General features: G+C 44.5%; 1 protein-coding gene across 5 annotated transcripts in view; it reads right to left on the bottom strand.

The window, feature by feature from the left end:
• The window catches only part of Meis1 (Meis homeobox 1), a 139,424-nt gene extending 116,330 nt beyond the window's left edge, over nucleotides 1-23,094 (bottom strand). For 2 of the 5 annotated variants that reach the window (XM_059275404.1, XM_059275403.1), the window contains exons 1-6: nucleotides 20,376-20,665; nucleotides 18,272-18,498; nucleotides 16,341-16,482; nucleotides 15,735-15,785; nucleotides 14,905-14,955; nucleotides 13,384-13,530 (exon numbers count right to left, since the gene is read on the bottom strand). In XM_059275404.1, coding sequence (XP_059131387.1) covers nucleotides 13,384-13,530; nucleotides 14,905-14,955; nucleotides 15,735-15,785; nucleotides 16,341-16,482; nucleotides 18,272-18,498; nucleotides 20,376-20,387 — 630 coding nt within the window. In that variant the 5' untranslated portion in view covers nucleotides 20,388-20,665. Of the gene's footprint in view, nucleotides 1-13,383; nucleotides 13,531-14,904; nucleotides 14,956-15,734; nucleotides 15,786-16,340; nucleotides 16,483-16,649; nucleotides 16,897-18,271; nucleotides 18,499-20,375; nucleotides 20,666-22,616; nucleotides 22,809-22,983 lie in introns of those variants that run through there. The other 3 variants (XM_059275401.1, XM_059275400.1, XM_059275402.1) reach the window with 3 other exon arrangements.
• Between the last annotated feature and the right edge of the window lie 3,423 nt (nucleotides 23,095-26,517).

Below are 26,517 nucleotides of genomic sequence, written 5' to 3'. Positions count from 1 at the left end.
ACACAGATGAGTTAATTCATAAAAGAATTTAAAAATGAACAATGCAAAGCAACCATCGACAAATGTAAAAGAACACTCAGAATGTTTCAAAGGGCATTCTTGATGAATCCCCGCAGCACTGATAGAGTCTCAGCCACATTTCTATTTTGAGAATCAGCATTAACATCATCCCATGAAGACCTCACTGTGGTCTCAGAAGACAACAGGTTTTTACACGAACGCATTCAACAAGTTACGAGGCAAGAGAATAATCCCGGCTAAAGGGCCATTGACAAGTATTGACAACCAGTTTTACCCAAATCTCAAAACTGGCACAAAGGAGAGATGAGTCATCTAGAGAAGAGTCAAGTGCACGATGTGTTCAAATTCTACTAAGTAGGGTCTTGGAGGGGGATCCCATGCCATGAACAGAAGAAAAAGCAAGCCTGATTACAGAGAGTCTCGCAGGGAAAGGATCAATGGCCTGTGTCTGCAGTCCCCGCAACAGGGCGAGCTGAGCACAGGAGTTCAAGACCAGCATGGGCAGCATACTGATACTCTGTCTCAAAAATCAACCAATAAATATCATCTTCCATTTGTTCTCTTGCTTTGGGAATCAAACCTTGGAACAGTAGTTCACAGAATTTAACCTTTGACTGAGACAAACAAATAAAGCTCTAATCCAACTAGTGCCTCTGTATTTGCAAATATTTATTTCAAAATATTTCAGGCCACACTCTTTACTTATCTAATAGCTTTGTATTACTTGTCTAGCACTTCGAGTCAGCAGTGGGGGGAGGTTCTAGAACTAAGTGCTGATATACCCAGTACTTTAAGGTCCTTCTATAAGATTGTTTGTGAGCCACTGTTTATTATCTGTTTGAAACTTGATACTCGTCCTCCAAAGAAATTAAGATAAACCCAAAGGTGTCATATGAAACTGCTACAAACCACTAACTTTCTAAACAAGCGTTCCACCAGCAAGAACATCCAATGATCTTTAGCACAAGGAGACAAGACCTCATGAACAACTGTGTGTAAACACAGTGCATTCGCTCCTAGGAGTTTGGGGAAAGTATTAAGCACAGGATTCAGCCAGTACTGACATCTGGTTTGGATCAGAACAGTGAGTTCTCGGTGGTTTGCTGCAATATCTCAGAAAGTTATCTGAGGGTCCTCCTCCTTCTCTCTCTCTCTCTCTCTCTCTCTCTCTCTCTCTCTCTCTCTCTCTCTCTCTCCCTCCCTCCCTCCCTCCCTCCCTCCCTCTCTCTCTCTCTCTCTCTCTCTCTCTCTCTCTCTCTCTCTCTCTCTCTCTCTCTCTCTCTCTCTCGTCTCACTACATAACTACATAGCTCTGGCTGACCTATCACTCTGTAGACCAAACTCACAGAGATCTGCCTGCCTCTGCCTCCCCATTGCTGGGATTATAGGTGTGTGCCATCAGACCCAGCAGTTTAGATTGGGGGGGGGGGGTCGGTGTTTGTTTTGCTTGTTTGTTTGGTAGAGAGGTTGGTATTTTTTAGGGATTGTTTGTTTGTTTGTTTGTTTTGTTTTGAGACCGCATCCTACTCTGCAGCCAGGACTTACACTCTCCATCCTCTTACCTCACGGCCTCCTGAGTTCTGGGATTACAGGACTGTGCCCAGCATAGTCTCTTTTTAGTCCACAACTGATATCAGAAAAATAGTAACCTACTCAAAGCAACAATTGCATTTTTCTTGGAGTTCTATAATTGTAAAATGCTCTATAAAACAATACCTCTGTCAAATAGTACCCAGTGGCCTTTTGTCCAGCCAATGGATGTTTTTGAAGGATGGACAGAGTGTAATTAAAAAGAAAGCATGTTGTTTAATACAGTGCTTGGGGGCACTACTTGACACAGTTTGCATGGCTCTCCTTAGTTCTCACGGTGACTGGGTGAGTGGAGAGTATTCCCGCTTTCACAAACTACACAATCGAGGCTCCCCAAGGTGAAGTAACTTACCCTCTCAAGCAAGTCCACATTCAAATTTGAGTGCTCTGTCCCTAGACTGTACTTTTCCGGAGTGCCAACTGCCTGAAAGGGGAAGTCAGCAAACTTGGTTGCCTTTTCCCAAAATTTTACCTTTTCCACTTCTATACCCGAATGCCAGGAAAGCCCCCAGGTTTTATCTCAGGGAGGAAAAAGAAGTAGTGACTGTACACTCTTGTTTTCTCCTCCCATTGTGGAGACTTTCACTTGACGCTGATGCTGGTGCCAGTTATGATACAATCTAGTCTAATTTCCTTACAGATTTGCAGAAGCATTTCTGGATGTTAGCAATTTCAACCAAGTTTGATTCTGTTATTTCCAAGGATTTCTGAACCTTTAAACTCCCTGGCAGTGTTAAATTTGGAGGTGGGGATGAGACTGTTCACCCTTTTCCATGATTTATGTCAGATATGGTCTTCAGAGATGATCTTTTCAAAACTTCCTGAAATTGATTTTGAGTTTTTGCTTCCCAGGATGCCCAGCTTCTCTATATTCAAGCCTTTAGCTTGGAGGTCAATGAAAAATAATGTGGGTTCCAGGCCTGGGTGCCAAGTCTTGAGACTCCCTTGTTAAAAAATTTGCAGTCATTCAGAAAGCCACTCTTCAGCCACAACCCAAGTTAACAACATCCTGGGCTTAGTCTCACTGTTTTAAGTATATAAGTATCAGGTATAGTAGACGTGAGGAAAAGCTTTATAATTGATTTGTCGATGTTTTATTATCCTCTTTTTCCTATTGGCATATTCTTTACATGCCCTTAATAAATATTAAACACTCACACAGCTCCCTGTTAGGGTAGCAAGCAACCTTCAGAATGTCCCAACAGTGGAGTAAAGAACAATACACTTAATTGGAAGGGCAGGGTAATTTGGAAAATAAAATTGAGTTGCTACAAATTCACAATTGCAGAACAGAAATGTTTACAATAAACTCACTCAGATGCAGATTGTGGCTGGGTTTGAATTAATTATTAGAATAAAAATATTTGGTCATCAGCAAAAACACTTGATGAGCACAGAACATGAATCATTAGTAGGCCACTATCATTTTGAGGAACCGAGTACAGGATACAATGAGCTTACCAGCTTTTTGATCACTTTGCTATTGAACACAGCTTGTAAAATTCTTAAATGTGGTAAATTCATAGGCCAAGTCATTAAATAAACAGCTGCTAAGAAAACTTGATGAACACTATTCCTCAGAAATTTTCAGCATGTGATAAGGACAGAGAAAACACCGAAGCTAGGTGTGTCTATTACTCAATTGCTTCCTCTAAAAAAAATTAACTTATCAGTAAGGTCTGTTCAAAGTGTGAAGTTTCTGATTGTCTTATTAGAAACTATGGCCAAGAAAAATTATAATAACTAAAATGAAGATGGTCACCCTGTGTGGAGGTGCACACTTTTAATCCCAGCACCCAGGAAGGAGAGGCAGGTGGACCTCTGTGAGTTTGAGGCCAGTAGATAGATCTCTATCAGTGGTTTGCAACTCATGGATCATGACCCCCTTGGGGGGAGAGGGTCACATATCAGAGATTCTGCATATCAGATATTTACATTATGGCTCATAATGGTAGTAAAATCACAATTATGAAGTAGCAACAAAATAATTTTATGGTTGGGGTCACCACAATACAAGGAACTGTACTAAAGGGTCACAGTATTAGGAAGGTTGAGTACTTTATGAGCATTATCTACATAGTAAGTTACAGGCCAGCCAGGGCTACACAGGGATACCCTATCTCAGAACTAACCAAACAACAATAACAAAAAGATGATGCTGGACCTATATATTTGCATCTGGAACTATGAAACATGGACAGGAATGGCCCTGTGAAAGAGAGCAGTATGCATTCACTAGGGTAACCCTTATTACTCACTTAAGGAGATATCACTTTGAGCAGAAATGCCATACCTGTCTTACAAAGAAAATCTTCATACATTTGGTGAAATTGTAGGGTAATTCCCATAAACTACGCAAGCGGTGGAATATAAATAAATGATACATCTATTGACATGTTCAAGAGTGAAAGGCAAGGTGGCGACTCAGAAGACTCAGGAAGGACAATTTCAAATAAAAGTAATATTCAGTGGCTAGTTATCACAAATCTGTACCTTAAAATTCTCTTCAGAAGGACAATTCCATATCTGTTACCAACTAAATGCTCCACCTAAGCTCCAGATGCCCAGCTTCCTTCTACTGTTGAACCCTCTGTTCTGACTAGAGTGACGTGGCTGATAACATCGCCCCCACTTGGTGTTATTTTTAGTTTCGTATATATGAACATACATACATTATGATTAATAAAGATTTAAGGTACCATTATGAGCTGTATCCCATGGAGGACACAGTTTTGGTTTTCGTCTTAACTTCAGGGAGAGTAGCTTCAACACTCCAATAAATAGAAAGGAAGGCTACATTTCAAACCAATCCAAGGGAATGCTACGGGCTCCCGTTAGTTTGCTTTGACTTTACGTTGTAGAAATCATTAGCCCACCTCCCAGATGGATCTATCCTTTGAGGCTCCACAGCCAAACACGCCATTTCATGTAAACAGTGCGAGTGTGCCTTGGAATATCAGACACTGTACACCATTCAGTTTGAAATTAACTTTTCAAACCACTCAGGAATAACTTTTGAATAACAGAAAACACCACAGGTCACAGCTAATTATAACTCACCTATCAAATTAAGTTAATGTTGGAGAACACATCCAAACAGGTGCAGAGTTTTTAGAGATGTTTTATTGTTAAAGAAATTCTTTGGTGCATGCCTTTAATCCCAGCAGAGCCAGGCGGATCTCTGTGAGTTTGAGGCCAGCCTGGTCTACAGAGCAAGATCCAGGACAGGCACCAAAACTACACAGAGAAACCCTGTCTTGAAAAAACAAAACAAACCAAAAAAAATTCTCATTCTTTCATTTCTAAATTTTTTAAGAGAAGAGAAGCATTTCTTAAATTGAGATGATATAAGAAAATTCTGACTTTACATCAAACTGCTCATTCTTTGTCCTTTGACAGTTGTCAATTTCTTTATAAATTTCATTTCCCAGAGTTTTCTAATAGTCCTAAAAACACACTTCACTGCAAAGTGTTTCTGTGGGACATGATGGGAATGTAAATTCAGAATAAAATGTAAATCATGAAGATGTGGAACCAAATCTGGACCATTAGTTAAGAATACAGTCACCAAAACCAGCCATTTGAGCCACAAGAGAAAGAGCACAGAGCTACAGCATTCTGCCCACCAGTGTTGGCAGCCCCAGAATGTAAACAAGACTGATACTCTTCACTTTTGCACCTAACTATAAAGCAAATGTTAGGGATATTTGATGGGTTTGGCCTCTGTTTATTCCTATTTTAAAGGAGCAGTGAACATCTTCCCTGGAAATAATCCCGCGTGTGCCTAACCACCCACAAGGCAGCTCAGATTCGAGTCTCAGGCATAGAAGGGTTGCAAAACAAGAAAAAAAAATCAAAGTTATCCAGACAAGGAAGAAACACAGCTCAGAGTCACTACAGCAATCCACAGCAGGCATCTACAGGCAGCACTATGAGGCGAGCCCACAGGACAGCCCCCCACAATCCCTCCAGGTTACCTGGTACTGTCCAGCTCTGATGCGAGAGTTGCTGTATATTGATTTTAGGGTAATTCCAAGGTCACTGAAAATGTCATTCACTGTCACAAATTCTAAATGACTCAAAATGCCCTCTGCTAAGACCCACTGTAAAGTTTGAGAGCATATGCTTTGTGAAATGAAAAAAGAAAACTGCACAATTATAAAACGTGATTAATCTTATTAAACTAATGAAAGGTTGTGGTTGTTTCTAAAGGCATACTTCATACACGTGCCAATTGTAATAGTGCTTGCTGTCTGTAGAAACATATTTCATTTAAGATTTTCAAGACCGTGTCACACTGCACAGGCAAGGCCTTTGCCTGTGAACCTAACTCTGAACTGTGAGTCATGAAGTGTCAAAGAATCAATTGTAGAAACGTATTTCTGATAATTATAAATAACAGAAAATTCATTTTTATAAAGTTATTTATTCTCCATTAGTTTATCTATATACATTGGTGCATATGTCATGGGAAAGCCACAATGACACCCTTTAATACCTTCAGAAAGGTTCATGACTTGATTCTGTCCATAATTTTTATTTGACTATGTCTATTTGTACTAACATTAAAGGACAGGTATATAACTAAATAAATCTAGAGCTAAGCCTTTTTCACTAAAGAATAAATACTTTATATTGTGCTTTAGTGGATTTTAGGAATTCTGAAACAAGTGAAAAATATAATTTCTCAAGATTTGTACATTTATATTCCCCTTTAATGAGAGCATATTTTCTAGATTAAGAGAAGCTGTCTGGGAAAGTATACTAGCCAGCCCAGTAAAGTACTACCAACTGCTTCAAGTCTGTGCACTTGAGTGTATTAAACTGATTGAAATTGGATTCTAGTGACAAATATTTAAATGAATGTGTTCTCAGTTATTTTACAAAGTGTACTTTATACCATTTATTTAAAATGTCATATTAGTAATGTGTGGAAAACCTAACAATTGATCAATATAGGTGTATTTCCTAGAGAGGCTGTTTAAGAAATTACAAAGCTTCCCACAATTCCACAATCCTGAAATCACAGCGTATTAAGCTGATGATATGGAGTAGATGGTCTTTTATCTTGTATACTACATAAAGGTTCAATTTTCTTTCATTTCTGCAGATTTATTATCTTTTTTTTTTTTTTGAGACAGTGTTTCTCTGTATAGACCTGGTTGTCCTAGAACTCACTCTGTAGACCAGGATGGCCTCAAACTCATGAACTCACAGAGATCTTCCTGCCTCCGCCTCCAGAGTGCTGGGATTAAAAGTGTGAGCCACCACCACCCAGCATGTTTTGAGTTTTTTTAATTTTTATTTTACATAAATTATTTTGTTTGTAGTTCTGGGAATTGAACCCAAGGTCTCACACATGCTTAGATGAGCACTGTGCTGTTGAACCATGTCCCATCTCCCAGATCCTAACTTTCTTTTATTTTTAAGATTTATTTAATTTTATACATATGAGTGTTTGGGCTGCATGCATGTCTGTACACTGTGTGCATGTCTGGTACCTGTGGAGGTCAGAAGAGGGCATTGGACCCCCTAGAACTGGAGTTATGGATGGTTGTGAGCCACCATGTGGATTTTGTGAATGGAACCCGGGTCTTCTAGAAGAACAACAATTGCTTTAACCATTGAACAATCTCTCCAGTGCTATAGATCCTAACTTTAAACAAGTATCACAGCTGGGTATTTCCTGCTGAGCAAGACAGCAGCCTCCCGTGATTTACAGTTCTCTTCTATTCAGGATTTTTGAAAACCTTTAACATCTGTACAACTGACAGATAAACTGTGTTATATACATCTACTTTCATCTCTGTATTTGTAAAGGAATATTTTCTATAATTGTAGTTAATTTGAAATATCCGGTTTTTTTTTTATCCTTAGGAGAAACGGCAAAAGATTTTGTTTCAAGTATAGCATAAATTTGAGTACTAGTTCAATACAAATATGACAGATGTCATAATCCAAAAAAGGCCATGTAAAATGTGACAGTTGCAAACATTTAAGACTGTGTAACAAAAATGACTGAGAACCGTATCAGTTTACTGTCCTTCAACTATTTCCTTGACAGTGGAGTCAAATAATGTTGAATTATAGACCTCCTTACAGGAAGTCTTATTTCATGTTCATTTTTTGATTTTCCCTGCTAGGCCCTATAGGAATTTGGCTGCACGCCCACTTGCCTTTAGAAGTTTCTGTATACATCCTTGGGTTGTGTTTGATGATTAAATGATTATTTATTAAAACCTTTAGGGTTGGGGTGTAGCTCAGTGGTAGAGTACTTATCTAGGTAGGGTTCAAATCCCCAGTAACACACACACACACACACACACACACACACACACACACACACACACAAAAGCACACACATACGCTTTACAATTTCACATTTTTGACGTGTTTACTTTTCATAAGAAACTACTGCTTTGGCAATGGAAACCATAAGTCACCAATATGAAAATGTTTCATCTGAATCCATGTTGAAAATACTTTCATTTCTGGTGAGAATCTTAAGAAAAGTTGTTGTCATCCTTTGCAGTTTCTCTAAATGTGCTTTAAAGGGAGGCTAAGCTGCCTATAGAACAACAGTAGTTCCTACGCTAACGTCAGCCTCTTTGCCTGGCTTTAATAACCATTTTTCAGCTACAGACCCACAAACAGTCTATTTTTTGAGTCTGAAGTTTCCATGAGTATTTTTCCTTCCATTGCCCAGCAACAGCTGTGTTTTACATCTTTTGGACTATGCCAAACATTTTAAGATATGAATATATGGGTGTCTGAAAACAAAGTGATTCAAAATTTATTGTCAGAGTCGGGCAATTTTAGCCTATCGGCCACTTTTTGGAAAGGAGAACCCGCATTTCCATCCTTTATTTCTTGCTCCTTTTTCTCTGTACTATCTAATCTTCTCAGTTCCTGTTAGGAGTCGATCAGCTAGCCCAATAGTTACAGTAGGCACAACTACTCTGTGTACTTGGGAATGGTGAGCAACAGAGCGGTTCCGGTAGGAGAAGAATTGCTGTTGGAGTGACCTATTGCCTCCGAGCTAGTTAAACCCCGAGCAGTGGTTACAGTTGAGACTTTGCTTTGTACAAAGTAGCATGAGTATCATTGCTGTCTATTAACCATGGAACTTGCGCTGGGGACTTCTACTGAGAGGGGGGAAGGGTAAGAGGGAGGGGGTAAGGAGCAGATGGAGAGGAGGCGGGAAGAGAGGGATTGGAGAGGGGGTAGGAAAAGGAAAATGAGTAATATGTACTATTAGCATTTAGACCTGGCTGACATTTAACAATATAATTGATCTCAGCTATTTGCATAGACTAGACCCTATACTTTTTCTCTTACTGTTTTTCTTAAATGTTTTAAACACCCCTATTAAGAATCAATCTATCTCTACTCAGAAACCACACATAAATATAAAAGCCAAGCAGAAAATAACAATAAAAACATACCTGCTAAACAAGTAACTTTTAATTCAAAGCAACAAAGGCTCCAGGATGAGCATCCCAATTAGTCCATGTAGTGACAAGCAGTCAACACCTTATTACTTAATCATTAAAGAGAATCCTGCCATAATTTCCCTTTGACATATTTCAAAAAGTGAATTAAGGGTAGATCACATGACCCACAACAACAATGCACAGTGACGTCTAGATAATACTAAGACCCTATATCTTACAAGTATTATGCACCAAGAGGTTCAGGAGTAAGTCCTTAAGCAGGACCCTACGAAGCATTTACAATTTCTTGAAAAGTGTATTAAATGTAAACATTCAGAAACAAGCTACCTGATAAAGGACCCGTTTCCCTACCTACTGCTGGTTGTGTCCAGTTTTTTAGCAAATGAAAACGCACTGCAGACGTTCCTAGTGTTGGTAAACATCTGTGTGTCATCTATTTTTTTTTTCTAAGCAACCAATTCAAGCCATGAAGGACATTAGGTTGTCTCCCTTACAGGAACCTCTACCATCAGAAAGCTGAAATCTCCTGGAGGATGACTCTCTATGCCACTTTGGAGTGAGGAAGAGCTTTCAGTCAAGTCTGACTTCAGTTTTAAAATGTTTAACTCAAGCTACGCTTCAGAAAGGGCATTCTGAACTTCGGAAATAGATGAGACAATCGCCACCAAAGTTCCCAGGCCCACTTGGGAACCCTTCCCACTAGCTCAGATCAGCCCTAGATCCTCTAGGCCTGGTCGCCAGGCGCCCTGAAGCCTGGGCTGCCCAAGCCCGGGGCTGCCGTGATTGCCCTCGCCCCCAGGCTACCCCCACTCCAGGGAGTCTGCTAGCTCTTGGCTTTTAACCTGCCGGGCCAGCAAGGCTTTCGTGCCTCTTCTCAGCAAGCCACAGAACTTCTCCCTGGACGTCTCAGGCCAGTCAGGATTAACACGCAACAGGGCGCCCAGCTCTGGCCGCCAGCTCTGGCCCAGGAGCTGTTAAATGCAGATTCAGAGGAGGACCCCCGGAGAGCTGCTGTTGAATAAAACTGTAATCCGAAGGCACCGTTTCTCAGCGTCCAGCTTTCCCGGTAGGGAGAAGCTGGGCCGCTGCTGCTGATGGCATAGCCCAGGCCTGGCTAATCTCTGCTTTCTTCCGAGACGTGGCCACCCCGCTCCTCTGCCTTAGTCCTTGGAGTCAAAACTGCTTCGATTCGGGAATAAAGAAGGAACAGATATCCCCGGGAAGGAAGGCGACGACTCCTTCCGGGAGTATGGCCTCAAGTCCAGCATCTGGGTGGCCCCGCCCGGCGCCCCCGGTTCTACCCACGACCCCTAGTCCCCAGCTCCGCCTAGCCTCGGCCCCGCGTCCTTCCTGGCGGGTGGCCTCCCAGCCAAACCCTTGCCTGCATGCCTCCCTTTCAGTCCTCTCCCGGGTCTCAGCCCGTCCCTTTATCTCCTCCTCCGAGGCGGGCAACTCCTGATTCCGCTGCCCGCAACCCCTGGGGGTCGCGAGCATCTGCGCCCAGCCAGAGCGTGCCGGTCGGGAGAGGGCGCCCAGGAGGCTGGCGACCACTAGGCATGACCAGGGGACCTCCAGATGGCCTCCAAGAGTGGAGAAGACCGAGAATCTTCACCAGGAAGTGGGGAAGAATAGGATTATAGCTTCTAATCTGATAAACAAACAAACAAACAAACAAACAAACCCAACACTGTTGTAAGGCCTACAACATTACATGACCAAGTGAATGTCCACCGACTTAAATAGATCTCCAGGAAATCGACTGGCATCAAAATCGTTGATTCTAGACCCTGGCGCCCTCCGAGGGGGTAGGGGAAATAAAATAAAATAAACCGTAGTGCCAGCAGACCCTAGAGGCAGAGCGGTTAATGAGCTAACTAGGCCTTCCTGAAGCGTCAAGTCCCCGAGGGCATCCAGTGTCGGGTCCCGAACAAACTGGGCCGCCTTCGTAGACTGGGGGATGGGGGGGCACTCTTCAAGGCCTGGCCCTCTGAGGCTCCACAAGCGGGGTTCAACATCCCCTGGGGACCCCCCCCCCAGTCTTCTGAACAAACACTTGGACACCACGGGATGGCTCTGGTGCCTTGACCTTCACCCCTCATCTCGCCAGGGAAGGGAAGCCCAGCCCACCGGGTTCCCCAACCGAGCACGCTGCCCTCACCTCCCCAGATCCTTTCCAGGCATACTAGCTCCTGGCTTTTTGGAACTGGATAACATGAAGAACATACATTCATTGCTGTCCTCAATCCAACAGAGCTGGGTGCGCTCAAGGGGTCACACGGGCAAGCTCACTCACCACGAGCCAACAGCGCCACGAACCCAGACAAACCTACGAAGCCCACATCATAGCAGCATGGACTGCCTGCACAATTCTCCTTTTGTAGGTACGAAGGGAGAATAAAAGGTACGTGTTTACCCGACGCATATCTTAGACTAGTGAAACTGAGTGAGGGAAGTTTGCGAAGGCGTAGGGAGAACTCAATGACGTTTTATTAATTCTATATCCTCTACGCTCCCCAAACCCCATAACTTTGGTTCTTTATCTTTGACTTTAATAAAATAATGATTCGTTGAGAAAATGGGGTATAAATCTTCATTTTGGAGGCAATTAAAGTGTTGATTTCATTCATGCCCCTAAGCGGTTCTTGTAATTTGCTCAAATAGCTTTATGTACCCAGCACTCCGGAGCTTTCCGAATCCCATTTTCTAGTTCGGCTTGTTGGATTACAATTTTTACTCAACAGCAGCTACTAGTGGAATCTGCATTTAACGGGACTGGCGACTGGGAAGCCTGGGGCACTAGGGCGGGGGCCGCCTGCAGCGTTCCCACCTTCCGCTGCACTCACGGCGGGGGGTCTGTGCATCCCTTTACACCGACCAGTTTCCAACTCTCCAAACAGTAGTGAGGACCTCTCCTGCTGGCACTTCTAGAGTTCTACGTTGCCATATCACTCGTGGGCAAAGAAGAAATTCAGCACAAGCTGTGGCATTGCCCAGGATTATTCAAGGATATTGGGGGCATACTTTAGGATGCCCCTAAGAATGAAGTTGAGACAAGATAGCATTGGCCGGCAGTGACCATGATAAAACTTCCAGAGAAAAACCATGGAGTAGCCGGCCTTTGACTTCACAAAGGCAGGCTGCTTTTTCCCCCCAGAAGCCACACGTACGTCAAGCTCAAGTAAGAAAGGGCTCTAGGGTTTTGCTGATGGGGCTGGAGGCAGAGGAGGCCACTGCTTAACTCTCTAGACTGCAGCCATGCTCTCCAGAGCTGTCCAGGACCCTGTTTCATCTCACTCACTCCTCAGGTTTTCACTTTCATTGCTTGTTTTTTTTTTCTCCCCAACTCATTTAGACCAATCCAGAGACACAGCAACAGGAAAGAGAAACTGGGAGCAAATGGTGGTGCCCCAGTGACAAGAGAGAAAGCCCCCCCCCCAGCTCCAAATAAAAATCATACCCACTTAGCACTGCATCAGAAAAAGGGGCCTGGAGGAAAGATTGGAGAGGAGGGGGCAAAGCAAAGAGCCGCAGCGGAGAGCAAAAGCATGGGCCCCTGCCCTCCACACCCAGGGAGTCGCCAGGGCGTCCTTGACGCTCACCCTGCCAAAAGCTGCCAACGCAGAAAGCCCAGAGCACACACCATCTAGAGGACTAGTGGGAAGGAGGAGGAGAAAAGTCCATATTTATCTGTTTTTCTAACCTCGGCCTGCTTTTATTTTTTTCTATTAAGTACAATAAAATGGGTGAGCTTGCAGGGAATACCACACAAAGCAATGTTCAGTGAGGTCTAGAAGCGTTCGGCCGGGGAAAACTGACAAGACAGGCTAATGAAGCGTGTAGACAGGGAGAAAATAGCCAGCGTTTGCTAGATTTCAAACCCTCGCTGTCTTTCCTAGACCACCTATCTTGGATTTATTCCTAATAAAATAAGAAATACACAGCCCCTACACTTTTCTTTTCTTCAAGATAGAAGGGGGGAAATGCCCACGAACAAAGCCCCACCATCAGAGGTGGCCACTGGCAGTTAACATTCCCATTATTATGGAGGGTAAATAAAATAAAGACAAAAATTAAAAGCGACAAGAAACAGGTCAAGTTTGCAGGCGAAGCTTTTACAAGCTCATCTCTCCAGGTCGAACCCCAGAGCCAGCCTTAATGAAGCAATAATAGCCACATTATTCAAAAATTTTCATTTTGATGGAAATGTATCTAAAAGGGACTTAATCATATGCAAATAATAAAGGAGGTGGTAGTGACCCAGCAAGCAATATGCATACAGATTTTTTTCTCAGGGATGTTGAAATTGAAAGTCTCATACCTGGTCAGTTAGATTTGCTGATCTTGTCACATCTTCACTGTCTGATTTTGATCCTCCTTCTCTGTCATCTATCACCAAATCGATAGGCATTTTCCCTTTCAAACAGCTAATATACCGGTGGCAGAAATTGTCACATAATTCGTGTACCTACATTATGACAGAAATAAAAAAAATGGAAATATAATCAGGAGTGCATAAATGACATTGACAAGTGCAGTCCACCCCCCTTGTGAGAGCCAAACTTCCAAATGGGGGAAACACAGGGCAATTGTCCTCTAGAGACCCCCAGACGCATTCAGAATTAGGAATAACTTTCTTTTCTTGCAAAATAGAGATATCCCAGAAAATTGACAGTGACAAGATGATTCACAGGCTACAACATATTCAACACCCATGTTAAATTCATCTGCTCCTGGGGCTGTGGCCATTACAGAGGTGACCTGCATGGGTGACACTTAAGGTAAACTATTTAATTTCATCCAGTTAGTTTACCGTAAAGCTTTCCCCAAAGTTTCTAAGGAAACTGTGTGATACACACACACACACACACACACACACACACACACACACACACACACACATCTGTATTGTGATGAGATAAGATACATGCCTGACAACCCAAACCAAGTTGCCTTTGTCCAATATATATATATATATATATATATATATATATATATATATATATATATATATAACAGCCACAAAAACTTATCTAATTGATTTTTTTAAAAAAAGAATTACTCAAAATATTTAAGTCTAAATAAAGCCGACTCTTACAGGCCCCAGGCATCCCTTACATGCAGAACTCACAAGAAACCCCGGAGTGCTTGCAATTTAAAGTTAGTTTGAATTACAATGCATTAAGTTTTTATTGCTGAGATTTATAGAACAGCTAGCAAAATCATGGTACCCCACACCCTCTCTGGAGTGTGAAGGTGAGGTGTGTGCTGGATCAAGGATTCAAGAACTTGACACAACTCTCAAACCTGCTTTGTGTCTGAGCAAGCTCTGCCTTGCCCTCCTCCCCAGGACTCTGGCCACTTGTCCTTCTCCCAGCCCCTTCCGAGTTTGACCTACCACTGATCTCAAACTGTCTTCAAGAAACTCACTAAAACAGAACACACACACACACACACACACACACACACACACACACACAGAGCAAAGAAGAGAAGTAAGAGAAAAAAACCCGCACACACAGAGGCATTAACTTGTAAAACAAATTCACTCCGGCATTCTAAGCATGCTCTGGGGTGCCTAGCAGTGCAGCGGATACACAAAGCCAGCAAGGTACAGGAGGCTAGAGTGTCTGTGATCCCGGTTTTAGTGGCTGAAATTGTAATTAAACTGCAAAGAGAAATGGACGCTAAGATTGGCCTTGACACTAATTACCAGAAAAAAAGACATTTATGCAAATATCTTGGAAGCCTGAACGCCAGTCCTTCTGAACCCTCCCTTCAGCGCGCTTGGGATGAAAGGGAAGTGGAGGGAAGCGTAGGGAAGGGAGAAGAAAGAATTTACCTTCTCTAATTCCAACAGATGAAACCTTAATACTTGTATGGCTTGAATCATCTGCAAAGATACAAAAAGAATGAATACTCCATTCCCGGTTTGCAGAAAATTGGCTGTCACAGCTCTAGCATCTCAAGCTCACCCCTTCCCCCCATAAATAGAGTTATTTTGATTTATGGCAATAACACTAAAACTTAATAGCAGCGACTGGGTACCATCTAGAGGTTTATATTTCTTAAGGAGAAAAAAAATAGCTAAACCAACAACAAAACATCTAAGTGGGGATCATAAACACTCTCCTTCTCCATGGCTTCCCCCCTCCCGAATCTTACTGCCCCCAACCCAATTCAAAGGACCTCTGTCTAAGCTACTCTTTTCCTATGAAGAAGTTACAGGAAAGTTTTCCCCAAACAGTGGCTTTGCACTTTGCAAAAATTTTCCTGCCTTCTGTCCATGCACCTTTGATGCCAATTGGTTGTTTGGGGGCGGGGGCCTCTGCCCTCACCGTGGCCCTGATGAAGGAGACTCATAAGGCTGGAAGTCCCGCAAGGTTTAAGCATACACGCTGACAGGCGGGGAGATAAATCCCCAGGCTGATTAGGGCGGTGCGGCCTGGCCATCATAAACAACAAAAGCCGGCGTTCCCTAGCTGCTGCTCCTGAGCCATCTCAGATGAGTTTATACCCCAGGATCCAGGCCCCAAACACTTGTCCTCCACTGACAGAAAAAACGTTTGCAGTCAACTTGCAGCTATGGATAGATCTGTCCGGAAAGCTCAGGGCTGGGGGCTGGAGGTCGTGTGCACAGATAAGGGAGGGGACTGAGGGGTCAGCTCTTACCAAGTTATCCAGTTCTGGATTAGAAGAGAATAGAGGTTTTTCTGCGCGAATCTAAATACAAGCGAGAAGAAGAAGGGAAAGAAAAAAAAATGAAATGAAATTTGGTCGCCTCCCTACTTTCTTGCCCCATTTACACTGTTAGGGGTAGGATATAACCTCCAAGAGGGACTCGTGACTCAAGTTCGTCCCTCACGGAAAACACTTCAGTGTGAACCCAGTAGGCCTGAGATCAGCCCAGAGCGCCCCTGACTTCAGCTAGAGCTCCGCTTATGCAGAACGCTGCTCGCCCGCCACTCCAAAGCAGCCACATAGCGTGGTGTTCGTGACTTCATTTCCTAGTGAGCTTGTGGACGGTGAGTGAGTGTGAAGATGGGTGATGATCTGCAAACACACTCACTGGACGAAAATCTCTGGGAGGCAGTAACACGCGTGGCTGAAGGGAGACTATTTTCTGGCTACTTTTGAGAAATTATATATCTATCTCTCCGTCTCTCTTTGTGTTTGTATGTGTGCGCATGTGTGCGTGCGGGGGACGGGGCTGGGGAGCAGGATTCTTTTTTGTTTCTTTTTACTTTTTTTTTTTTTTTTAACATTTATTTTGCTGACCTGTTTGGCGAACACGGCTATATCTTCATTGAATGACTCTGACGAGCAGACGTCCCCGCCCGCCACCCCCGGCTCGCGGGGGGTACAAGTAGCTAATTCACATTTCTCAAAAATCAGTGCTAAGAGAGGGAAGAGGGGGTGTCTGCAAGAAAATACAACAGTCACAAACAACACAATGATTAGTCCGGAGTCACCAAAAAAAAGGCGCCCAAGAGAAACAACCCGAGTATCTCGAGGCAGAGAGACCCTTGGGTGATCTGATCATCCGCTTTTGCCCTTTTGCTCACCCCCGCCCAGGTGACGGCTCACCTCCCCCTTGCTCCTAGGGCTCTGAAGTCGGAGGCCCTGAGCCCCGGACCGTGTCTGTGGATCAGTTCAGCATATCTGGCCGGAGAAATTGGCAACATTTGCTACGAATAAAACCCAAGCGGTTCCAGCAGCCATTTTGAATTAAGTTTCGCACCGCGACAAACCCTCGTCCCTCCGCCGCACAAGCAGGACCGGGTGCCCCGGGAAGGCGAGCAGGCCGAGGGGTGGGAGAGGGCCAGCCTCTGCCTTCCTGGGAGGCACGGCACAGATCCCTAAGCTCAGGGGATCTCGGTGGCAGGCGCGCAGCAAACTTGAGGAAGGGCCTCTGTGGCTGCAGGACCGACTGTCACAGGACAGCACCTACAGACCCTGACCACACAGCCCCCCCCCCCCGAGAAGCAAGGGGTCCTCCAGGGCTCCCCAACACTGCCCTCCCTTCGCAGACGCTCCCCATAGTCCCACAAAGAAAGTTCCTTCAAATGCTTTTACAGTCAACCCTTCCATTTCGTCTAGAGTGGAGAGCGGTAAAGAGACTAACATCTAAAAGGCCTAGATGTCACTCGCCTCAGCCCATTAAAAAAAAAAAAAAAGACTTTTAATGCTCAAGGAGCCTTTTATTAGCTCTCACAGCCCAGCTGGGAATTTAACAGTTTGGGGTCCTTTTTCAAAGCTTCCTCAAATGTTCTGTCCTGGAGCCTAAACCATTTGCAGAGAGGAGGCTGGGATTTAAGCAAGCCCACCGCACGAGGGACCAGAAACCAGGCAAAAAGATTCCCTCCCTAGCCGAGGGTCAATATTAAATATTTTTTTAAAAAGAGGAAAGTGAGATAAAAGTTATTACAAAGTTTAAAAATAAAAGTGGGGAGAGTGTCCCCAAAACATCAGCACACAGTAAAGTACAAGTAACTTTCCAAAGGGTTTCTAACGCAGGGTCTAATCGAATGGCCGACGACGGAACACAGCAAACCCTGGCCAGAAAGTCTCCCGAAGAAGAGCATCCCCCAAGCACTTCTGGCTAAATCCTGAAGGTTTCTCCTCTGAACACAAAGTGCCAAAACGTCTAGAAGTTTCTAAACGTCTGTGTCAATTCAGAGTCCTTGACTTCAGTTGAACAAACTCCTTAAAGCAAGACATGTCCCCCCTTGTCTGACCTGCAGCCGTCCTCCTGACTTCATTGTGCACCAGCAGAACCAGCATACGGTGGCTGAGTAAACTCTGCGAGTCAGAACAATCAATGGCTTAAAAGATTTTCCTTAAACTAAAAGTTTCTTTCCAACACAAAGGCGCCTACACTTTGAAAGCCCCAACGCTCTCCAGCTAACTCTAGCGAGCAAGGTCTCAGATCTTCGGAGTCTGAGAGGGGATGCCGAATCTTTAGGCAGCCACACTCCAGCACTGGGACTCCTTGGCGGCCAACGTGGCGGCCAAGCCGGGCGCTGAGCCTGCACCGAGTGCTAATGGAAACGGGGAGGAGGCTTCCCCCCAATTTCCATGCAATGTGAATGAAAAGTCGCCAGTTTTGCACTTCTAATCGAGAGCTCTGACTTTCCGGTTTGCAAGAGCTCGAGGAAATGGAGGCAGCACGGCGTCTCAACTACTTAACTCCTGCCCACGATACCTACCCATAAATGGCATCTTTATCTCTCTTTAAAGCGTCATTGACTGAGGAGCCCATGCTGGGGGCCATGGCGTTGGTATGAGCTGTGTGCGGGTACTGATGCGAATGCAGAGGAGGCCCGTGGTTCAGGTGGTGGACCGGCTGCATGGACCTGGCCGCATGCGGGTCCCCATACATCGTGGAAGGGATGCCTACTCCATCCATGCCCCCATAATGGGGTAGGTCGTCGTACTGCATGACAAACAGAAGAGAAAAAAAGGGTCAGAGGCCATGCGGGTAAACGGGAACTGTAGGGCACCGAGCTTATAAAAGGTCAGTCCAGCTGGATCCTTCAACCCGAATTCCATGGCCTCACATCTCTAAAGTTTAGCTCTCTATTGTAAAAATTTATTTTAACAGTAAAAATTCTACAATTCTCAGCGGGAGTCATCTGACATGAAGGTTCCTGTCCTAACTTGTGTCCATATAGACTAATTCAGAAATCCAAAATCTTTTGGCAAGGCAGGGAGGAAGGAAGAAGGAACGGCAGAGAGGCATTCTCCCGGAGGCGGAAGGTAAAACACGCATGTTTCTGGAGGAGGAAACCGAAAATCACAACAATAAAACGTGCCGGGACAGTGTAGCAGACCCGCCTAGCTTCACATACCCCTACACTTCAGGGGGATTTTTTTTTTTTTTTAAGTTATGATGGGAATAGTTGTGCCAAGCACGTGAATTCAGAAAGGCTTCTCATTTTATTTCCCTGCCAGCATGGGATTGGGCAGTCCTGCAAGACACTATGTATGCTTTGCTTTCCAAAACAAACTCTGCTAAATTATACAAAACGAACTGGCCCCTTATATATGTACACTGAAGTGTGCATAAGGCAGTCTGTGCTGCACTTTGCAGCTGAGCATGGAGCTGGGCAATGTTCCCTCCAAGTTTAAAGAAAAGCTATACGGGAGGCAACTAAGGCTCTATTTTATTTTTTTTACCCTCACAAACTTTCTCCCTAGAGTAGAAGTCAAGGGAAGCAATTGTTACTCATTAGCTTTTAAGCAAATTCAAAAGCAAATACACATCCAAGCCCACCTGGGGGGGGAGAGGGGGGCTGCTTTCAAATTGATTGTCATTACTGTCTGTGATAAATTCAGCTATTTGAATTTTTCTAATTGTTTTACTCTAGGCAAGTTCTTTTTCTAAGATTTAGAAAGGGTGAGAGAGAGTGAAACGACTTTCAAAGAAAGAGGAATTGCCACTTTCATCCTCTTAAAGCCAGAGGTGTGAAGAGAGTTTGGAAGAAGGCTGACATTTGCCTGAACCAAGAGAATAAAGAAAAATGTGTCAGCTAGTAACTTTCTTTTCCAAAAAGGGCTTTGAGGGCCAGGACACAAATTATGCAAGGAAGCCTTTCTGTAGACCCCTTTCTTTTAGGAAGCCACCTCAGCTGGGTCGTCATTGTCTCAGTTTACTTTCAAGGCATTTCCATTCAAATAGGAATATTGGGCAAATTAGTATTGCATTTTAAAAGTGAGTAGCTGTGTGTTTAATATCCAATTAGTACAGGGTTTATCTAAGAAAAAATCTGCAAATTTATTACCTTGCATAAAAATCCATGCAAATTAAAATTACTTTTAAAACATGAATGATTTTCCAACAAAAAATTCACTGTACTACGACAGTTACCTATCTAAAAATACTACTTACTTCTACTGATATTAAAGATGGGCATAATCGATAATGTAGCAGAAGTTCCCAGCTGTTTATTTTAATTAAACATAGCTTTAAACTTTTGGTCTCTAAATGCTCAAATTACAGCATTGGGTATGTAGCCTTTTCCCCCTTCTCTTTCTTCTTTTATTTTAAAACAGGTGACTCCTTGAGCTTGTATTTTTATTTATATAGCTGTTGGTTAGGAATCTATACAACTTGATCACTTGAATTAGCAGTCATAGAATTAACATGCATAAAGCTACAAATGCATTAAGTCAACCTGTCGATTTAGGCCGCGGCTTTAGGAGCCTCATTCAAAAAGAGAGAAAGAAAAGAGGAAACTTAGCAGCAGTGTCTTTCAGCCACGTTTCAATTTAATCTCACATTTGAGTTCCACAATTGTTTTTAATACGTACCCTTTGCGCCATCGGCCTCTCTGGCTTCCCTTCCTACTCAACTTCTAATATATCCTCTTTAAGGCCAGTGTGAAAAGAAACAAATATGCAGACTCCCTCGGAAAAAAAAAATGAAGCACGGAAAAAAAGAAAAGAAAGAAATAAAATCCCTTTGCGTCTCCAGCAATGTGAGTTACTGGTCCCAGATCTTCGGTCTACCGGACCTGAAGCAAGGCGCCCGCGTCGCTGAGCATAAAAGCGCTCCGGTTCCAAGACAGCAGCGGGAGGAAAAAAAAAAAAAAAAGCAGATCTTCTCTCCCCCCCCCCCAAAAAAAATCAGTTTAAAAAAAAAAAAAGAGCGCCCCTCAGACCCAACTACCAAATCTCATGGCTTTCTGCCACTCCAGCTGTCAATCACAGGCGAGGTTGTCAACGTGGTGAATGAATGATCATCCGCTCTGTCTTCTTCTGGTCAGAACACCTCAAATGTTAATATTCAAATGCACAAAGCCCTAGCGCCCGCTTCCCTTGAATCAGTCCTAATTCCTAATCAGTTTCTCTCTTCTCTCGCTCTCTTTCTCTTTCTCTCTCCCTCTTTGCAACTGCAGCACTGGAGGGAGATTAGAGAGGAGGGTTAAAAAAATGTCTGTCTGAGTTTGTCTTAAAGGAGCCACGATCGATGCTGCCCGCTTGCAGTCGCCGTGCGTGTGTAAAGTGTGTGTTGCACAGGCGGAGAGGTGGATTCCGACCAGAATGCTAGAACCCGGAAGTAGTGGTGGCCATAACAGGTCGCGTCTTACACAATGCATTGGGCTGCAGCAAGTAGGCTCCTCGGCAGGGGTGGGTGCGCGAAGCGAGCTCTGGCCGCACTGGAGAGGCAGAAAGGCGCTCCATGAATTCGCACGCCCAGGCACTAACACCACACACCCAGGGCACATGCACACAGATGCAGGCTGCAGCTCCGGACCGCCGGCTTTACGTCCCGTGTTCTTTTCACTCTTTCGCCTTCCAGCCTCTCTTCCCAAACTGGACTCTTGAAATAAATTGGGAATAAACGCAGGGCAGGCAAATGCCGGAGTTATTTCTCTCAGAGCTCCGCTCATGAAAGACTTCAAGACTTTCCTCGAAATTATTGGGGTCTGCCAGTATTTTCCGGGGTCGGGGGAGGGTGATGCCAAAAGTACTGGATTCTCTGCTAGACTCCCCAAGGAGAAAAGTCAAAGCCAGAGCAAGAAGAGGCGCTGGGAAAGGTTCAGCTTAGGAGTCCCGAGAACGTGGGGTGGCGGTCGGCTGGGCGTTCTGCAGACCCAGCTTAGAGTTTTTTGTTTTGAGATTTTTTTTTCCCCCGGCTGTCAGAAGTGGACGCGCGGCCGGAGGAAAGGAAATGCTTGCATTTTGTCACTCTGAGTCCGGACGCCCCCACCTCCTCTGCCTGGCAGCCCTCAGCCCCAGCGCGAAGTGAGGGAGGAAGGGAGGGAACAATGAGGCGAGCGCGGGGACTGTGCCCCCAGCGCTTGTTTACAAACACCGAGCTATTTATGACCGCCGGAGAGCGAAACTCAACCCAGGCAGGAGCAGCCAGACCCCGCGGACCGCCGGGGCCTGGGAGCCGCGGGACCGGGGGGCTCTTTCTCGGTCGCGCTGTCGCCGAGGCAGCTGCGTGCCCAGGGCGCGGCGCGGCTGCAGAGCTCGGCTGAGCTGCGGCCGGGGATGCCTTTGTCTGGGCGACGCCGACGGGGTTCCAGCCTCGGCCTTGCCTTGGCCTGGAGAGGCTGCGCACCCCAGCTCCTTCAGCGGCGACGCCCGGCGCCGGCCTCCCAGACCTCCATCCCTCTGCTTTTCAATCTCCGACCCAGCCCCGCGAAAACTCCCAGTTCCAGAGAAAAAGAAATCCACTTCGGAAGCTGAGATTTCAGACAAAAGCTGACCCTGCCCACAACTTGAAGTCTCCAACCAGCCACTGGTTTTTAACTTTCTCCCTTGAAATACCACACCCCGGACTTAAAAATTGGTTTGGTTTTTTTTTTTTTTTTTTAAGTCTTTTTATTCTCACTCCGCGCTTGTCCTCAGTTATTCTATTTAGTGGGGTTATTTTACTCTTTATAGTTCTGCGCCCGGCTCTCATCGGCTTAGATAGCAGCTGGAAACCTCACATCCCAGGCAGGGCTCTCAGCTCGCTGGGCTCGGAGAGGATCCCCCCCCCCTCCCCAGCTGAAACCTCGCAGAAATCTCCCCCTGCGGTCGACTGGAAAATGAGCTCACCCAAATCTCGGTAGGCAGCCGTGGAGAGGGCTCCGCCAATCGGAAGGCGTCCCCGCCCAAGCGGCCGCGCATTGGCTGCGGGGAAAATCAATTATCAAATAATCGATCAGCAGGGAGCTTCGATCTGCTGGGAATGCAAACTGCCATTCCGGATTCCCGCCCTGAAGGTGGCCAAAAGGCTCACTCGCTCAAAGCAGCCGGCCCGCGCACCCACCGCCCCCACCCCCATCCCATCGCCAGCTGCGGACCGAACCCTCACTCCAGGGGCGGGGGGGGGGGGGCGGTTATGCGGAGAGTTCTGAGAAAGATTAGGGGGCTCCCTTCACGCGGAGATTGTTTGGAAAAGGTTAGCATCTCTGAAACGTACTGGAGCCAACTCCTAGGCTCCAAGTCAAAGACTTGTTTCCAGTCTCCAGGCAGGACTCAAGTTTCTATTGAGTGGGCTTCTATGGAACGGGAGACACAGGGTGGTCACTAGAACCTCGAGCTGGAATCAGGTTCCATCGAGCGCTGGAGCCTCCTAGGCAACGGCCACAGTTCTTTTAGCACTCTGCACAAGTCAACGCCGGGCTGGTTCACTCCAGCAGCCGTGCGTGTCGGTTAAGCCTGGCAGACCAGGCTTGCGGGCCTCCAGCACAGCATCCCGCCCCCAACAACGAACACCTGAAGGGCTGACATATGTTCACCCCAAACCTTCAATGGGCTTTGCCTTGAAAGAGATCTGACTGTTTAAAACAATAAAAGGCCCCCACGATCCCTTATCGTGTGCCTCTGTGTCTTCTTTCTGTCCCTCTTATTTTTTTGTTTCGACACTCAAGTTTGAAGATCTTTTCCTTTTCTCGTTATATTCTTGTGCACTGTTTTCTTGCACAAATGCCCCGATGTATCATCTGGAAGGTTAATGTAGGCTTGTGCGTCCAAACCAGGCATGGAAGAGCCAAGTGAATTGCCTCCCGGTCTCGGGAAATAGATTTTTCTGAAGTTTGGGGGATCTGAGCTGGCTGGGCCACGCAGCACACTTTTCTGAGAGAACTATAGAACCGACTGAGCTGGGCAGACAGCCTGAGAGCTCTTCCCCAACTCCAGACCAATGCCGCTGGCACCTGAGTGGCGGTCCACCGCTGCTAGGTCCTGCCGGGTGAGAGTGTCATCACTCCAGGAGGCCTGCGGGGCACCAGCACAACTCCCAGGGGGGTCAAGGGGAATTGAGATGGACCTTTAAACCAGACTCCACCTTGAGCACGTCTGAGTTATAATTCTTAAACGAATCGCCAGGGCAATCGTCTAAATATAATTTAGCTAGGAGAAATTTACTGTAAAATACACGTAAGATGACTTAGTCTGTAAGAGCCCAAGGGAGTCTCAGGCCGACTTAAGTAATGGGCTTAGAGTTTCCCTAACTCTGCATGAAGGTTTTCAAGTTTGGACAAGGTCAGTTTTAATAAACTACAGATTTTTTGAGAATAGGATTTATTTGGGGTTCTTGCTTTTCAGTCAGTTCTTTTGCTTAGCAGTCCAAGTGGCAAAGGAACGTTCAGGTAAGAAACTTTTCAAGGAAGCACAATCTTCAAAGTAAGGGCAAGGCTGTGGGGTTTTACCAGGGATGTGTCAGGTTACCTTAAAATATACTTTAATTACCTACCCACAGGTTTTCCTTTAAAGACTAGGATAGTTTGAACTCGTGAGCTTAAAATAAAGCCCTGTTAGTTTTGAAAACTTTCCATTTATGAATGTGCAGCTGACCTAGTACTACTTCTAGGCCTCCATAGACTACTTCTGAACAGTTGAGCGACTAAAACACTTTTACAGTGTAATTACAGTAGTATGAATTGTTTGCCCAAACCTCATTCTGGATAAGGATTTTACAATTAGCAAACAGTTATTACAGTTGGGCTTGCTGGGAGAAATTGCATACGTATAGAGTTGCAATATAGTAGCCATAAAAAAATCTAGCAAGGCAGCAATTAATCATCTATTAAAAGGAGAGGTGAGGAGGCAATTCGAGATATCTCAGAAAGTTACATAAATTATTGTGAGATGTGTGCTGTTCTGGAATGTACCTACCCTAAGCTTATTTCCAATGTTTCCTTTTTAAAGACAATAGCATTTTGATTTTGGCAAAACCCTCGTGTTCAGCTCTAGCTGTTGGCCCTACTTTCGAAGATGCAGACCTTTTATTTTCTATTTTCCCTTCATGGCTCCCAGTGTCTTCCCAAAGTTAAAGTGCAGGGACTAAGAAAGGGGCGTGCTGAGCCCCTGGCTCCATTGTTTATCATCTACCCCACGGGGAGGCCTCTAAAGCAGGCAGTGTTCGTCTGGGCTGTTGGTAGTCTCAGAGAATTTCCTCCAACTTTCTGTTCTGTGAGGAGCTCTGCAGAGTTCATATCCTGAACTGGGCTTTTGTTTCAAAAGTTCACACCGATGAGTCAGATCCCAAACTCTTCAAAATTAAAGAGGCACCTCTGAAGGTAAAATGTGTGTGTATTTGCCAGCCCAACACAAATAAAGCCCTGGTAATCAATGGAGTTTGGCAGCTGTGTTCACAAAATGATAAGGCTTTATCATCTGGCACCTCACTTTAAGATGCCTGTTAAAATGTTGTGGTTCTCTTGAGGTTCTCCTGGAGTGTGTGAGCTTGGGATTTGTACTTCAAGAAAAACACTATCAGTCCTCTGCCCTCCAAACAGCACCCCTACATTAGCATTTGCATTAAAAAAAACAGAAATGGGGGTAGTTTAAAGAAAATGGATTTGAAATCTAGTGGAGGTAATAGAGGAATGCTAGAGATAAGAGCCTGGATGCAATACGAGAACAGTACCAAGAGTTTAAAGCTAATGGATGACTGTGAGAAAACTGAAATAAACTATTTAGACGGCTATTAAAGGGAGAAACCAGGTTAGGTGATAGGAAAGGGGGATAAGGGGGGATCAGGAAGGGACGTTAATCAAGTGTCCCAAAGCAATCCAGGCCACAAGGGCTGGAAGAATTGTTTACCACATTTTGCTTCAGAAAACAAAGACTGTCTGGGTCCAGTTCAGAAGTCAATGAGAGGTCAGCTTCGGCCCTCTGACCATCACAGGGAAAATGCCTGACTCACTATCTTCTGACTGCCTAACAAAAGTCCAGGGAAAAGAAATGTTGGGAGTCGGCTGCTTGCCTTATTCTCTATTTCAAATCATTAAAATGCTTTGGTCTCTAGAGAGGGGAAAACTACACTGGTTAACATAATTACCAGCTCTGACATTTTCAGAACTTATAGAGGTCTTTTATTAATTAAATAGAGGGCTTAATAAAATATTCCTAATAAAATTTATGGTTGTCTTAAAACTTTCTAAACAGTGCTATAAATTCTTAATAAAATTAACTGGGAAATGAGTTATTAGCCTACACTTTGCCTTCCCCCAAACTTCAACAGGCTCTGCAGAATGGAAAGAAATAGAGGTCTTTTAAAATATAAATATTAGCCAAAGCTATACATTGCACTAGAGAAGAGGTCTTAACTATTATTTCTAATGGGCTTAGCCTTCAAAGCCTCACCTCCCCAAGGCTGCATACAAAACTTCAGGAGAATTTCTCTCCTTTACAGCATGCTGTATATGCATGTGTATACAAACTCTTAAAATGCAATGCTCAATGTTTGAGGCTGAGCTGTGTTTTGAATATAATAAAGAACATAACATATATTGTAATAATGAAATTTTAAAGGCCCAGGGCAAACAATTACCCATTAGAAGCTAAGCAAAATTGAAGTGTCTCATTTTTTTTAAATTTTGATCTTTCAACTTAATTTCCCTAAAAGTAGCTTTCAATTAATAAAATCTTCAGTAATTTCTCTCTCTCTCTCTCTCTCTCTCTCTTTCTCTCTCTCTCTCTCTCTCTCTTCCTTTTAACTATTAATGTA

This window comes from Peromyscus eremicus, chromosome 10 (genome assembly GCF_949786415.1).
Source record: "Peromyscus eremicus chromosome 10, PerEre_H2_v1, whole genome shotgun sequence".
In the NCBI taxonomy this organism is placed as follows: domain Eukaryota; kingdom Metazoa; phylum Chordata; class Mammalia; order Rodentia; family Cricetidae; genus Peromyscus; species Peromyscus eremicus.
The sequence above is the reverse complement of the archived record's forward strand: the minus strand, read 5'-3'. Positions and strand labels throughout refer to the sequence as shown.